General features: G+C 39.4%; 1 protein-coding gene across 4 annotated transcripts in view; it reads left to right on the plus strand.

Moving 5' to 3' along the window:
- The window catches only part of TULP4 (tubby like protein 4), a 142,665-nt gene that overhangs the window by 24,754 nt on the left and 102,177 nt on the right, over positions 1 to 15,734 (plus strand). For all 4 annotated transcript variants that reach the window (XM_040698456.2, XM_040698455.2, XM_025148879.3 and 1 more), the window contains one exon: positions 266 to 2,554. In XM_040698456.2, the coding sequence (XP_040554390.1) occupies positions 2,303 to 2,554 (252 nt within the window). In that variant the 5' untranslated portion in view covers positions 266 to 2,302. The remainder of the gene's footprint in view (positions 1 to 265; positions 2,555 to 15,734) is intronic.

A 15,734-nucleotide genomic window follows, 5' to 3' on the forward strand; every position in this document is an offset into this window, starting at 1 on the left:
CTTTCCTGGAAACGTTTCATCAGTTACGCATATCAATTGTGAAGAAGAAAATACTGTCCTTTGTGTCTGAGTAATGCATGTATCTATATACGATATAGGTATTTCATATAAAAGTTCTATATAAAATGCTTCAATGTCGTATTTTGATTATTACCACAGTAGTTCCTATATCTCTAAATGGTTTTGTGGCTTACTTTCCTATTTTTTTCACTTTTTTCTTTTTTTTTTTTCTTTCTGTATGTGTTGTGTGCATTTTGTCTTGCAGAGTTGGAAGAACACGGAGGTTTCAAGCCTTGAGTGACAGGCGCCTTACAAGATTACCACAACTAAGCTGAGAAGGCAGTTGCAGCTCTGAGTACCAGGTTCACTGAGCTGGTGTATGTACTGCACGTACATGAAAGCGCACACGTTTTTGTCATCGCATAGACTGACTTTCACATATTCCTGAGAGCTTTGCAATTGATGAAAATTAATGTAAGTACCAGATGGAGCACCTTTACAGCACAGGAATTGGTAACCCATGGAAATACACCTGCCAGTAATATTCAACTTACTACATGGTCTTCACAAGTGAAAAAAGTTTGCAAGAAGAGGAAGAAAAAACACCCTCCACACAGAAAAAGCCTAAGAAATACCTCCACAATCTAAATCAATAATTGTGAGGGAAACATAAGAATACTGAGGGCGGAGGAAAGTGATTTTGTTATTGCAGGGGCATAATGTATCGTCTTTGGCACGGTATGCTTGGGGCTCAGTAGTTTCTGAATGGACTAATAAATCGTGACTATATGTTGAGCGATGATGACTGAAAGTAAGTAAGCTGAGGAACTATGGGACAAGTCTGGGCATTGTACTGAAGAATCCTCGTCATCCTTCTTGAGTTAACCAGGTCATCGTCTTGCATATTCTTTCTCCCTCTCCTTTTTCTTCTTTTCACTTAGTGTGATACGCATACTAATTGATTGAGCTCACAAATGTTACTCAAATAAAACGATTGGAATACTTCATATGTTTCCTTCTTGTACAGCTGCAAATGTTGTGTCTGGAACTATGAATCTGTGCTGTAGACAAGCATCAAGAAGGAAAGATCCGATAAAACAAGCAAGGAAAATACGTAGAGAAATAGTGAAACCAGGAAGTGAGATTTTTAATGCTGCTTCTCTTTCTTTTTTAGATGAATATGTTTCTTCCTTCCTTGAATTTTAGAAGATTCTGAAAGATTGCTTACTTGATGTGCTTTAATTCTGGCATTTGTTTTTGGTAGGATGAAAAGTCTGTGATTCCTTGTAGCAGAAAAAAGGGAAAAGTAAAGGAAAAACAGCTTGACATTTAAGCCTGTTTTGGAAGAGAGAGAACTTCACGGTTCACCTGAGGCAAACTTATCTGCTTTAAAAGCTAAAAGCTTTGGAGCATTTTTGATTCCGCTATAAATGAAGAGGGGGTTTCTTTGTCATTCGTGTGTGGCAGCAAAAAGTGGGAAAGCAGGCAAGATAGCGTGATAAACGGTTCAGGCTCTGTTGGGTCTCTGGTGGAAAAAAAGTGCTGCGATGAAAATTGGATTGGCTTTGGATTGCAAAAACGTTTGAATCCAACGAGCAGTTCAGTACCAAGAGGGATTTCCCATCTGGCCTGGCACACCAGTGCCTGCACAAGTTTGGGTCTGTTGTTTTGCACGGTTTGTGTGCCTTTTTTTTCCCTTTATGCAATCTCTTTCAGCTTTAGCAGCAGAAATACGTCAGATGGAAAAGATATGCCAGAGGGCAGCTTGGAAAAGATGAATGTCATATATATACATATGTATGTGCGTGTGTTTAAATTTCTGCAACTGAACTTTTGAAGAAAATCTGACTGGAGGAAATCTTAAAAGCCTTAAGTTACTTGAAACCTACACATTTGCAACTCTTTGTCTCTGGAATTGCATTACGCTAAACTGGAATCTCAGGCTGTATAAAGATTATATCAAGTTGAGCAAAAAGATGACTTAACCATTTCTTGAGCGCCTCTTACGAAGTAGCTGTCTCTCCAAAGGATAAGTGCACCCTCACTCTACAGACTCAGAAACAAAAAATGAACCTGAATTTTTTTTTAAGTGTTACTTTTTCTTAGCCAACTGCCATCATCTTTTATAGAGGAATTTTTCACTATGCATTTGGTGGATATTTATAAACACTGACCCCATCCTCCTCCCTTTCAATGATCTATCCCAGGTCAGTCTTATCAATAAAAAACAAAAAAATTGGTTTAAATTTTGTGCGCTAGACACATTACTTTCCTATGTCAAAAAATAAAATATTTAAAAAGCATGTATGCAGCAGTGGAACATGGGCCTGTTCTTTGCAGCGACTCCAACATCCTCTGCCTCTCCTGGAAAGGGAGAGTTCCCAAAAGTGAGAAGGAGAAACCCGTGTGCAGGCGGCGGTACTATGAGGAAGGCTGGTTGGCAACAGGCAATGGCAGAGGAGTTGTAGGCGTCACTTTTACTTCCAGCCATTGCAGGAGGGACCGGAACACCCCTCAGAGAATCAACTTCAATTTGAGGGGCCACAACAGCGAGGTAAGCAAGCCGTGTGTTATGATTCAAAGATTGAGTGATGCTGGCTTTGGAAATGGTAGCATTAATTCTTTTGTAGTGTTTCTGCTTGTAATGTGGTGGGAGAGCATGGAGAAGGCTCGGGACTAAGCCAAATGTGTTTGGAGTTTTTTGGTGAACTGAAAAGCACGTGGCTTATGGTGAGGATGTTCTTTGAAAATGGATTTGGAATTTGCCCAGTTTGCAGCCAATTCAACAAATGCTTGTCAGAATTTTAAAAGCTGTGATAGCTGACGGCTTTTACACAATATTAAAGTCTGTCTTGGAAGACTAATAGAAAGGCAGAGGGGTGAAAGAGTTGCTTAGGCAAAGCCTGTCAGTTTTTATGAAATCGGAGACCAGACTGTTCTGCAGCAGGTGACAGTGATGTGTATGTCTGCACACAAGTGTGTATAGACAGGAGTGTTTTGTATATTATATAGATTGTTACAGATAAAAGGCAAATTCATGTACATACTTGTATGAAGTTCGGTCAAGAAAATGTAGAGGCAACTTTTCCCAAGGGAAAGAGCAGTGTTTGCTTCCAGCAGTACGCTTTGGGCCATCTTGAGTTATCAGTATGTCTTTCATTTGCATATTGGGGTTTGTTTTTTGAAATGTGAGATACAATGACCACTTCCTAATTTCTCCGCATTCTTTAATTGCTCTGTGAACATCTATTTTTCTACTTTTGCTTATTACGTGTTTTGGAAACACCAGAAGAAGCGCTGCTAATGGGGACATGAAGTCTTGTTGCAGAACATGGAACTATGGGGCTAAGCTTAATATGTGCCAGTTAAGTGAGAAAGTTCCTGATGTGCGTGCTGCCCTCTGGTTCTGGTTAATTTAGCTGTGTTTATACAGTCAGTCATAAAATTCTTTTTCTGGGTCGCAGCATCATTGCTCTGTGGATTGAGCTGTGCCACTTGCGCCAATCACTGTTTGGGGAAAGGATGTACAAGAGTCTCAAATGAGAATGTTCTGTGTGAAAGTTTTTGGATGTGGGCTCTTAAATTATGTTGGGCAAGCCTGTCATTAATAATAATAATAATAAATAAGGTGGTGTTTCTAGAAATCTTCCTGGTTAGGAAGAAATGTGTGAAGGACTACAATAGAGGCTACCAATTCACTTCTCTGCATGGGGCTACAAGGCTGGTATGATGATGTCAAATGTATCATACTTGAAGAAGAAGGGAATGGCTTTTTGGGCAGCTAGCTTTGTGGTAGGCCTTTGCCTGCTGCCAGATTTTTTGAGCATTGATGTGAAGGAAAGCTTGTACTTACAAGATGATGCATTATACAACACTCTTCACTGGACTTACTGAGCGTTGTCCTGTCTTAAAGGATAATCTTACTGGTTTGGGAGGGAATGAAACTGTAATGCTGGGTTTGTTACTGGTGAAAAGTGCATACTGAAATGAACAAGAAGATTGTTTCTTTAGAAAATATTTTCCTTCTGAGTTTATCTGTTGAAAGATTCTTTAAAGAAAATGTTGGAATGGCTCCACTTAAAGCTAGTGCGACAAGCAAAGTTTATTGTTTTTCTGACGTACGTTTCTGCTTTAATATCACTGTGCTTCAGTTATAAAGCAAAAGTGCTTTAGTGAATGAGGAGAGGTGAAAATACAGAAGCTAGAAGCTTTCAGTTTGGGATATAATAAGCAGTATGCTGCGGGCAGAGCAGTACGGTGTATTTCAGTTTTAGAGTGAAAATCTGGAAAAGGTAAAGCAGTACTGTGCTTTGGGCAAGAACATGAGCTTATTTTTAAGCAGGTCATGAAGGTGGATGCTAGTCATGTATTTTTGCGGTGTTTTTATGATTGCTGCAAAGATTCCCTGAAACCTTTTGGTACACGGCTCCTTTTTTGTCTGTAGAAGCAATGCCTACAGCATATCAGAATGAGTAAGAATGAAGAATCCCTGGGACTCAATTACTGGCAGGCCCATTACAGTGGTGGACTTGCATGATTCATCGCGTGAGACGATAATTGTGACCAAAGTGCTTGGTAGCCTGAGCCAGGGTTGTGTTTTTACAGTTGCTTCAAGGTTGGTTATTAGCACTGGAAACTAGGAAGTGGCTGTTATAATATTTTAATTAATGTCCTGATGTTTTTGTAGTTTCTAGAGAAGATCAAGGGATTAAAATAAACGTATTCCATTTGTTCTGTGTCAGGGTGTGAAAATGCTGCATTTTGTGATGGATACTTTTTACATTTTGGATAATATTTATAGTCCTGATTTTCATTATCATAATGCTCAGAATTCTAACAATTAACAAATGCTTATCTTCCAGTGAAAGATGCCTGTGAATCAAATTGGTTGGGTGGTGCTGATGTAGGCATTCTTTTAATGGGTTTCTATTGTATTAAGAGGCTAATAGCTTCTATGACACTTGATGTTTTTAAAATCATTAGTGTTTTCATAATTGTTTTGCATATGCTTATTTTTCATTGTGCAAACTAACATGTCATCTTTGATATATTTTAGTAAGATTTGGTATGCTGGTTTCTGGACTGAAATGTTTAAAAAGTAGTGCAAGAAAATGCAAATCCTGATGCAGCGAATTAGGTAACCTACTGAATACATTAGAGAGTATGCAGAGCAATTTTAACTGTAATCGTAAAGTAAACTGCTCATTTGTTTAATTTTTTTGGATTGTCCAAGTACATGACTGTAACTGCAAAAAATACCCTGTTTGCTTTAGCACAGGATTTAGAAGTGGGAAGGGATGTAAACATATCTCAGCTGGGCTGTCCAGTGAATTATTTTTAGTTGCAGCTTTTCAAAAGAACCCAGTCCTTTAAAAAAAATATTCAAGAACTATTGCTTCTCATACTGCATTGTTTTATGGAAGTCTTTGGACAGCTCTTATCTTGGGTTTGTTATAGAGTAAAAGGAGGTTACAAGTCCTCTCTCCTATGTTAAAAAGAAATCCTTCCTTTTTTCTGTCCCCCTTTTTGGGGTTGTGTGTAAAAGTTCTGAACGACAGTCTGGCAATACAGACTCTTTTGAGAGGTCCATTAAAAATAAAAACAACAAACAAATAAACCTTTTCAGCAGTGCTGGTTGGTTTGTAGTGTTACTGGTAAGAAAATAGGAAAAACTGCAGATAAAGATATATGTTTTAATTGTAACTGACATTTGAATCCTTACTGTGATTTCTTTTATGATTCAAAAAGAAGTCTTGACAGCATAGGGATCAGTCATTGCCTTCTGTGGAAGAGTTGTAACTTGTGGACGCTTAAGAGGTAGAGAGATGCCGTAACAATGCCTTTTGGCTGCAGGCTCCTCTGTGGTACAAGGCACACGCTGATGTAAACTGCAGTGGTACTGCAGATCTCTCCTGCTTTCCTGTCTGCACAGAAAAGACAGGACCAGGTTTAGAGGCAGAAATGTTATCTTTCTGTTAAGGCAAGCTAGCATAATTGGAGAAGTAAAACAAGCTTTTGGGCATACACGGTGCTGAAAGAACTTGTATTTCTGAAAGCTTGCCTGATTTTTACAGCCCTGCTAGTTAATACAATAAAAGTTGTGAAATCTGTCTACAAACCATGCCCTTCCTCTGTCCTCAAACTGTTGTAGCTATGAAACAAAACAAAACAACAAAAAAAAAAACCACTGCAGAGACAGGCAGAATTAGTGCTTCTGTGAGAAGGGTCCTGTTGGGGAGTGGATCCTCAGTCTGTCTGAGCTGGAATAAGAGCTAAAATACATTTTTATTCACTTTATTAATCTTAGCAGTCTTTGAAAATCAGTAAATCTAAGTCAAATTCTTGATGGAGCTTAAATATGCTCCATGGCACACAAGAAGTCTTTCATAGCCTTCTCTCTAGATGTGTAGTGAAGAAGTTATATAACTATTGACTGTTGGCGTATATAAGGAAAGTCACAAGTCAGTATGTCATTCTGAAGGCCTTGTATACATAAGCATAGCTACAGGATCTACTGAGCATCTGAATAGTGGAGAAATCAGGTTTTACGATACAATTTCTGAGCCATAATAATCATTAAGGACATTGCCTTGCTTTAAACTGTTCCCAGAGGAATTCATCAAATTAGAGATAGTCTGAACAGATAAGATACCCATTACAAACTATAAACATTTCACAATATAATTGAACATAAAGCACCAAGTAATTGCTTGTCAAGTATAGCTGGAATGTAATAGGATAGACAAAAAAAAAAAAGATTGTCAGCACTTGTCCTTGGGCAACCAGCATCTCTGCTGTGATCGTGTCTTTTATGAACACATGCAAGCTTCTGAGGGAACTCTCAGCATTCTCCTTACATTAGGAGCTTCTGTGAAGAGAAGCAATCTGTTTGTCTAACAAATGTTACAGGAAGTAACAAAAATGAATTGTAATCAAGAAATCTTATTTTTGTGAATTTTTAAACAGAAGTGGTTTTAAGATTTCAAAATAAAACTGATGTTCCAGCTCTGGAATTATTTGTGAAATGAGCGCACTGGAAAACTGTATCTTTATACATTCATAATTATTATTGTTCTTACATTTTAAGGAAATGAAATGTACACAGATGGCTTTGTTAATGGAAGTAGCACCAAAAAGTAGCTTTGTGTAGCCTGGTCAGAATGTAATGCAAATGGAAAGTACAGTGGATTCACTTCTATTCATACCTTGTTGAAGGTTCTGGCTATGACAAGACTCCAGCAGGAAGGAGCTCAGTTCACTCACTCTGGTTGATAGCAGGTCTTTCAGGTTGGTGGTGGAAGACAAGGTTCTCAGGTTGATGGAGCCTCATTTGGCAGTTTTGGTTGCTCTCTACAGGCAACAGAAATCTGTCTGTACATCTCTGTGAAAACCTTTGGATCTGAATGGGTGGAATGGCATCAAAAACCAGAGCTGTTGAAAGCAGGTAGGAAGTGCTAGGAATGCAAGTGTGGAGAGAAGCCATTCGACTTTGGCTAAAATGTGGGATAAAACTAATGTGTGAGAGGAGACAGAGTATCTTTCTGAGGATAAATCTGTATAATATTCCAACATGAGGGAATTGCTAGGAATCTGCAGGAGCAGATAATTATTATGATCTTCATGGCCGCCTCTGGGCCCGCTTCAACAGCCTCACATCCTTCTTGTGCTGGAGGCCCCAGGCCTGGATGCAGTACTGTATGTGGGGCTCACAGGGGCAGATCAGAGTGGGACAGTCACTTCCCTCTCCCTGCTGCCACCTTTCTTCTAATGCAGCCCAGGATACTGTTGGCATGAGATGGCTTTCTGCTGTTGGTAAAAGGAGTGCTGATGACATACTGGATTGCTTAGCTTAAAAGGGATACAAGTAGGTCTGGATTCTGATGTGCAAGAGGAGTCTTTGCTGCATAAGCCAGATCTTGTTGATAATGGCGATAATCAAGGTTACAACATGGAAGATCAGTCTTCTTGAGTGAGTATCATGAGTAAGAAGTGTAGGTGGAAAGATTTCTCACCTTGAGAAACAAAGGGAAATTTTGCAGGAAAACGAGGGAATTCTTGTGAAGGGGTTCTTTATGTTAAGATTCTCATGAAGAGAAGTAATACTACTCTCTGTCATTTCTCTTCATTTGATTGGATTTGATCCTCTGAAGTATTTCATAAGCTTGGTATTACACAAATGTCTTCCTCCTCTATTCCAGAGTATTCTGGGAGCATAGGAGAAAGCTGTGTTTTCAGCCACTGCACACAAGTGATAAAGTTGAATTTCTTGTTAATTAAGAAAATGTATTGTTGTGGAATGAACTGTATTCACTTGATAGAGTGGATGCTCAAAATGTGATTCCTTGAAATACAGTGTTCTTAAAAGTATGCAGAGGACTAAGTGGCTAAGAAGGGCTGCTGTTTGCAGGTATCTGTCACTTCTTGTTCTGGCAACAGCCTCAGTAAGGAATATGCTTTGTGACCAGAGTGGACCAGTACTGACGTGAGTGCATGAAATGGAAGAAATTTGGAACTTTTGAAACATAAATTGTTTTACTGTACAGAGTGAGCAGTTAGCATAAGTTATGTTTATCAGTGCATAATTGAAATGCTTTCTCATGTATATCCAGGTGTGTATAGATGGGGGGGGGGGGGGTTGTGAGGTGGGCTAGAGTTAACAAATTAGAATATTGTCATATTAGTAAGTGCTGTTTATTCAAATTTTTAGGCCTTTTGGTGTCTGTAAAGTCATTTTGTTATTTAAACACAGTCAAATTTGTATTTGAAGCATTATGTGAAGGCCCTATGTGGAACTGGAGTTGCATTGGGTTAATTGTGGTAGCAGTTCCAGTAGTCCCTGTTGATCACTGGGTCCATATTAAAGTTGTCCCCCCTCAACCAGCTTATTGTTCAGCTCCCTCAAGCAAAGAAGTAAGGACTCTAGCATTCTGTTCTTGTATTTAGCTTGTTCATTTTCCTTACTTTGAAGAAAATAATGCCTACTCTTCCTATAGGCATTCGTGCATTTTCAGCATTGCTTTCCTTCAGATTGCCCATTTTCATTGTCATAAAGATTTGATGATAATGACAGCTGAAACAAATTAGAAGCAGCTTTTTGATATACATACCCAAGATGGAAATTATTGCTGTGCAGCATTAGGTGTTTTGCTACTTCACTTGAGATATTCTGTCAAGGCAGTGAGTGAGACTTTGTACTGAAACGCAGATTTAATATTTTTATCAGTCTGAAAAGGATAAAACATGTATGAGGTAGTATAAACTTGGTGTTTTGGAGTAGCTGTTATTTTTAAGTTCCTAGTAGTCATTATGTATGTGATCTTTGGGACAGAACACTGAAAATTTTTCAATACCAAGACAGTCTTGTTTCTTAGGTTGACTTCTCTAATAATACTAGTAGCGCTAGAAATAGCTTACTTTTAAGGTATTATTCTTAAATTATTGGTGCAAATATTGGTACCAACTGAGTTTGGAGCATTATTTCTATTCACTCTCTAGAGATACTGAGCTTTCCTGTACTATTACCGTACCGTTGGAAAATAGAGAATTTTACATGGTGAGCATCCACTATTATTGTTGTTATTTATTCCAGTTAGGGTTTTTGTTTGGTTTTGTTTTTTACCAGTTTGTTGTGTTGATCAGATAAGTAATAGGTTATTTGCTCATTAATTAAATAGCAGCATCTGTAAGAGTGGGAAAGGAGCTGAGAATTTAGGCAGAGATGGGCATGAGCAAGACCTGGGGAACAGAGCAACCTGAAGGGTTGGATGGGAGTTTGAGACTATTTGGCTTTGAGGCATAGGAATAACTGGAGGGGAAAGACTATAAAAGCCTGCTGCTTTTGTAACAGGGGTTTCTGCGATACTCTGGGGTTGGATCTATTGTTCTGAAGTCCCTAATTCCCTTTGTTTTGTACACAGCTATCAGATACGGTCAGAGTATCTTCATCTGTAGTGAGTGATCCAAACCAGAGATGACAACTTTAATAGCTGTTAGTTAAACGTGGGTAGTTGGTATCAGTCCTGCTCATCATTTTGTGGATTGATGATGGATGTCAGGAACAACACAAAGGTTTTCTTTCTTTTGTAAAGCCTAGGCAGACAGCCATTGTGTATCAGCAAGAAAGATTAAGCTATCAGAAGCTATGAAATGTCAGGATTGCCTGCAGCTGATTTACCATGTCAGTTTGTTTACTGTGTTGGTGCATACATATTATGATTAAGTTTTTAATTATCTGACCACATACAGGTTTTTTTTTTTTTACTTGGTTGATGAATGATACCCTGTGGATGGGGGACAGTTTCCTGGGCTAAGTCTGTATTACTTGCTTTGGAAATCAATAAATATGCAGTGAAGGATGCAGAGGACTGCTTGAGAAGATGTGAAGTCGTGTGGCTGAGGCAGCTGAATGTTGCTGTGGAGAATTGGATTCGCACTGGGCTCTTCACCGTAATCAGAGTGTTTCTCATTTTCAGGATAATAGGAGTAATGGTTTTAACATCTTTGGAACTGTGAAGATGAATTAATTCATTTTCTTATATACTCAGATGCTGTCATTCTACACAGCCAGCGTTTCTTGGTCTTAAAGCATTTACTTTTGTCATTCCATCTTGTTATTCTTTTGAGGATCTGATTTCATGAGCCAATTAATTTAAAATAAATGTTCATGACTCATCTTCAGAGATTGGTCATGAGATTTGGCCCTGCAGCACGTGGGCACCAATGCAGTGTTTCTGTGGCAAATACGTAGGGAATTCTGGGGGAATTTTGTCCTTGATGGACAGCATGGCTAACTTGAAATCTTGAATCTTAAGGTTTACAGCTGTCAGAATATGGAGATATTTTTTTTTTTTAGTTGTGTTTTATATATTCAGCTTATTGTGGCTCAGTCAGTTCTTCAGCTTAGAAGTTACCTGTTTGAAGCTTCAAAACACTTCAGTGACGCAGGTCATGCCCAGTGGATGTGTAATGATTCCTGCTAATGGGAGGTTTTAATAACTGAGTTCAGTGCTGCTGATGTTAGAGATGTTAGAACTAACTTGTCCTGTTGAGCTTGACTCTTAAATCGCTCTTTAAAAATTCTGTGATGTATTGCTGTACTGCAGTGGTTATTAAGAGTGAGAATCAGAGGTGTTTAATTGGATCTGAAGCACAGCAGTGTGGCTCCCAAGGGTAGGCGTTGGAAACTAGAGTAAGTAAGGCAGTGTGTGGGGTGAAGTTTCTTATTTTTAATGAACTCCCGAGTCCCTTGAGAAACATGAGGAGTTTACCAACAAACTTGCTTAGTAGTGCTGCAAATACCACCTTGGACTCAAAAATCAGGCTGAGCTCTTACCTCTCACCAGTAGGTTTTGTAGGTTAATGAAGGTGAGGCTTCTGTGCCATCTCTCCAACATGGTGTCTTCATTGGGTTTGAGCAGATGTACAATAGTGCATTACTATCAGAGACAGTCTTTTAGTTTTGAGAACAACAAAAGCATGCATTGTTTTTTTCTTTACTGTGTTAACTCTGTGTTGGTAACGTCTTGTATTGAATATCACCAGAAGTGAATTTTGAATACACGTGGGGAGCAAATATATTCAGTGAACAGTTGCTGCTATTAAGTTAATCACCCTTAAAGATGGAGGTGCATGTTAAGAGGCTTTCTATTGCCATTAGGAAGTGAAGGCCTAGCAAATCCTGTACAGAAGATGTGTGAGCAGTAGGGGAGCTGTGATCCTTTGGGCTTTTTAGACCATGTTTTTCAGAAGCAGTGCTGATGAGTGCAGTGTATCTGGACCAGAGGTGCCAGTCTTTCTACTGAAATAACTATAAATATGCTCTTCACTGTGTGGGGTTGTTTTTTTTGTTTGTTTGTTTGTTTTGTTTTGTTTTTGAATGTGCTATGAATTCCGAGCCCATATGCTTTGTCAAGGCCATGCTAGCCCACTGGCTGGGCTGAATTGTATGCCTTATGCAGCTGCAGGAACCTAGTGCATGTGTGCAGTGGTAAAGATCTGCACTGCAGCTAGGCTGTAGCAGAGTAATTGGGTTCACTTCCCCCGTATTGCAGGGTTTTGGTCAGTGAAGAACGCCAGCAGTGACTGACTGAGTCAAGCTAAAGAGCAGAAATGACCAAGGCAGGATCTCTCAGTCACTAGGATGCCAATGTTCCTGATGTCCAAAAGCTGTAAAATATTGTGAGTCTGTGACAAACTCTAGTATGAATAGCATGCTAGAACTTCCAGAATGTTAATCTATTTTATGATCTCCCTTTATAAATAAAGCTAAATAATAAAGTGCTTCTAGGTCCTTTTGAATGAAAGGCATTAGATAATGGCGCCTTTGGATGTTTACCTCTTGTCTGGGCCTTTTAATTCATTTATCACTCAAGTGCCTTATTGCAGCAACTCTATTCTTGCCTGTGTGTGTTGTGAAACCATTTGAATGTCATTCTTATTTATTTTAGCTTATTCCTTAAGTTTCCTATTGTGAGGCATCCATGGGTTGAATATGAAACACTAAAACCAAATCCCTGTGTAAAACTGTCAAATGAAGCACACAGCCAGGCAAGATTATAAAAAATAAAAATCAGGCACAAGGACAAGTCCAGTAGACCTGCAAACCACCCACAAAGAGTTTTGTTCCCAGCTACTCAAAGGAATAGGAAAAACATGGGTAGCAGCTAAAAGAGCAAAGGCAAGGGATGCAAAATAGATAAAAATAGCTCTGTTGAAAGAAAAAAAGACTTGCATAAGAAGCTGTCAGAAAAGGAGAAGAAGAAGAAAAGAAGAGCATGGTGAAATGTTAAGCAAAAATGCAAGCTGTCATGGATAGAAGACACCTCATGATATGGCATCCCGTATTCCTAACCCTTGTTATGAATTTGTTTAAACAAATTAGGTTTACTGCCAGTTCTGTGATCTGAACTGCAGTGCTTCACCTGGGGCATTGTCCCCAAGTGGGTTGAATGATTGAGGGCTGGTGAAAAGCCTAAAACTCAGCGTGGTGTTTTGGTAGGGCCCACCTGATTTAGAACAATCACCCTGAATGCTATGCTGCTCCTTCATTAAACCTTCTGGCAACCCACCTCTGGTTTCTGCCTTGCATAGTTACAACCTTATGGAATTCTAACTGACTGTTATTTTTTCCACATGGCCTATTTAGGTATTTATTTAAAGGTAGTAATAATAATAACAACAATAAATATCTTTAGTTCCACTGCTGGTTTTCCTCAAGTAATATTCCTGTGGTTTTCTCTCCCTCTCATCCCCCCTGCAATCACACCATTTCACATTAAAATTTTTTTATGTTTTCACTTGTTACCATATTTTGCCTTTTTCCCTTCATTCCTTTTAAGTGTCTTTGCATGAAATGGATACTTGGCAAAGCTGGAAGTTGCCTGTTTTCATATAAAACATACAGTAATTGACATAGCAAAGAGAACGTAAAGAAACATTTTCTATTGCATCAGACAGAGCTCTGAGTTTCTTGCAGCTCTCTTCGTCACTGCAGTTGTCTTCATAAATCAAAACTCACTGTGTCCAGGGGAAGCCTCGTCCTCTTCCTTGTAGTTTTCATTGAGCACAAGGATTGATGCTTTCTATGGTCAACTGTGCAGGAGTGTGGTGTAAAAGGAGTATGAAAGGAAGAGGCAGTCTTCATGTGTAATTAGCAATTGTCAATAACTGTTTTTCACTGGTAGTATGCTCTGAGACTTTGAAAAGCTATTACCATAATACTGGTATATTGATGTGGTGAAACACACCACAGTCTTCAGAGCTTTCAGATAAGATGGAATACCAGTGGTCAGGTCTGTTTGTTTGTTTGTTTCATTTTATCTGCCATTCTGGAATTTATAAATTAATTTTTTCCCTATATTCATAGGAGTTTCCATTCTCATTTTGGAATTTGAGCAGCTCTTCAGCATTAGTTGGTGATTAGCATGTTTGTCTTTCTGGTCTGATTGATACTAATTATGGACTCCAGAGCCTTCAGATATTTCTGAAGGAGCTTGGTCCCACTTTCTGGCATGCCAGCTGGATTCTCATTGCTTACTTGTGGATTTGTTTGGGCCAGAGATTTATGTCTGGACTTTCTGGTGGTGATGCAGTGAAAGGAGTCCTGCGAGGTCTTGGGGTATTCACTGTAACTGTGATTTGGCCTAGTAAGGCTCTGTGCTGAGTTACAAGTGGAGCAGAGGGGCAGCGCTGAACTCTGCTCTCTGGTGACAGCAGCAAGACTCAGGGAATGGCATGGAGCTGCTTCAGGGGAGGGTCAGTCTGAGTGTTAGGAGGAGGTTCTTCACCAGAAGGTGATGGGCATGGAACAGCTCCTCAGGGCAGTGGGCACAGCCCTAAGTACCAAAGTTCAAGGAGCGTTTGGAAACCACTCTCAGACATAGCGTTTGGATTTTGGTGGTACTCGGTGGAGCCAGGGATTGGATTCGAGGGTTCTTGTGGATCGCTTCCAACTCAGGATACTCTGCTACTGTTGTGGAAGCGAATATACATGAAGCTGTCTGCTTTGCTTCTGGCAATCGCAACTGGCAGTGTTTAGAATTAATATGTAGCTTCATGTCACCAGTTTGAGGCAGGACAGCGTGCAGTTCTAGATGTTGAAGGCTTTGTCCACAGTAATTAGGATCGTCAATACAGCATCAGATCAAATGTGCAGATGGTAGTGTCTTTCCTCTGGAAATGGTCAGTACCAATGTGAAGGAAAGAGCAGTTATGCTTTTCCAGTGCAGTTCCTCACTCTCCAGCAGCCTGCAGCTTAGGATCTTCCTGGGCCAGGGACATGGGCTTTGTATCTGCATCATAGTCTCTTGTGAATTTCCCTAACAACTTTTGGTATCCGTTTAAAATTTTGGCATATCCTATATTATGAATTGTGCAAATTACCTGGGAGTTCTGTGAAAAAATTTGTTCTGTTGTTGTTTGAATATCTGACCATCATTTTCTGTACTAGAAAAGGCAGTAATGGTTGTTACCTGTTCACTCATGATAAAATAAATCTACATGATAGCCTATGACGTGATAAATAGTGATTTATTTTCCTGATTTGTATAGTGCTAGTTTGTAGCTTGTACAGAACCTAATATATTCCATACATTTGAATTGCCTTTTTTAGTTTTTTTTCTTCCTGTATCCTGTGTTTTCAAGTTGCTTTATATGCATTTTGAGACTGGAGGCACAAGAACTGCACATAATGGGAATGAAAACCCACACAGTGGCATAATGATGGCTTCTGTTTTCTCCCACCCCCTTACAGCTGTGAATGATGACCAAGGTATTAATGGCAATTACCTCTTAGTATAGTTAAAGCTGATGTGTTTCTTTGAAACCAACTCTAGTGGGGGACATTTTAGTTGGTGATGGATACAGGACCTGGCATGGACTCCCAGTGCAATTCCTACTTCTTTGTTCCATGTAATATTTGTCAAAACAGTGGCGATGAATGACTTTTCTTTTTTTGCAGCATGAAGGATGGCTGCATTCAGCATGCACGTACACAGATAAAAGAAGTTGAATGGCTTCAAAAGCTAAGTGAGTCAGTCTGACAAAATCACATTGGCAAACCTGGAGCGTTGTATGCACAGGTGGGAGTTGAGAGATCTATCTGTTCATGGGAGAAAAGGAGTTTGGTTTAACAAGGTTACTGCTGTGAGGTGCTGGACTGCTTGGCTGTGGGCACATCTTCACAAGCCTTGCAAGAGGCTTACGTGGAATCTTTCTGCGAGGCATGTTTCCCTCCT

The sequence above is a fragment of the Gallus gallus genome, chromosome 3 (assembly GCF_016699485.2).
Source record: "Gallus gallus isolate bGalGal1 chromosome 3, bGalGal1.mat.broiler.GRCg7b, whole genome shotgun sequence".
NCBI lineage: Eukaryota > Metazoa > Chordata > Aves > Galliformes > Phasianidae > Gallus > Gallus gallus.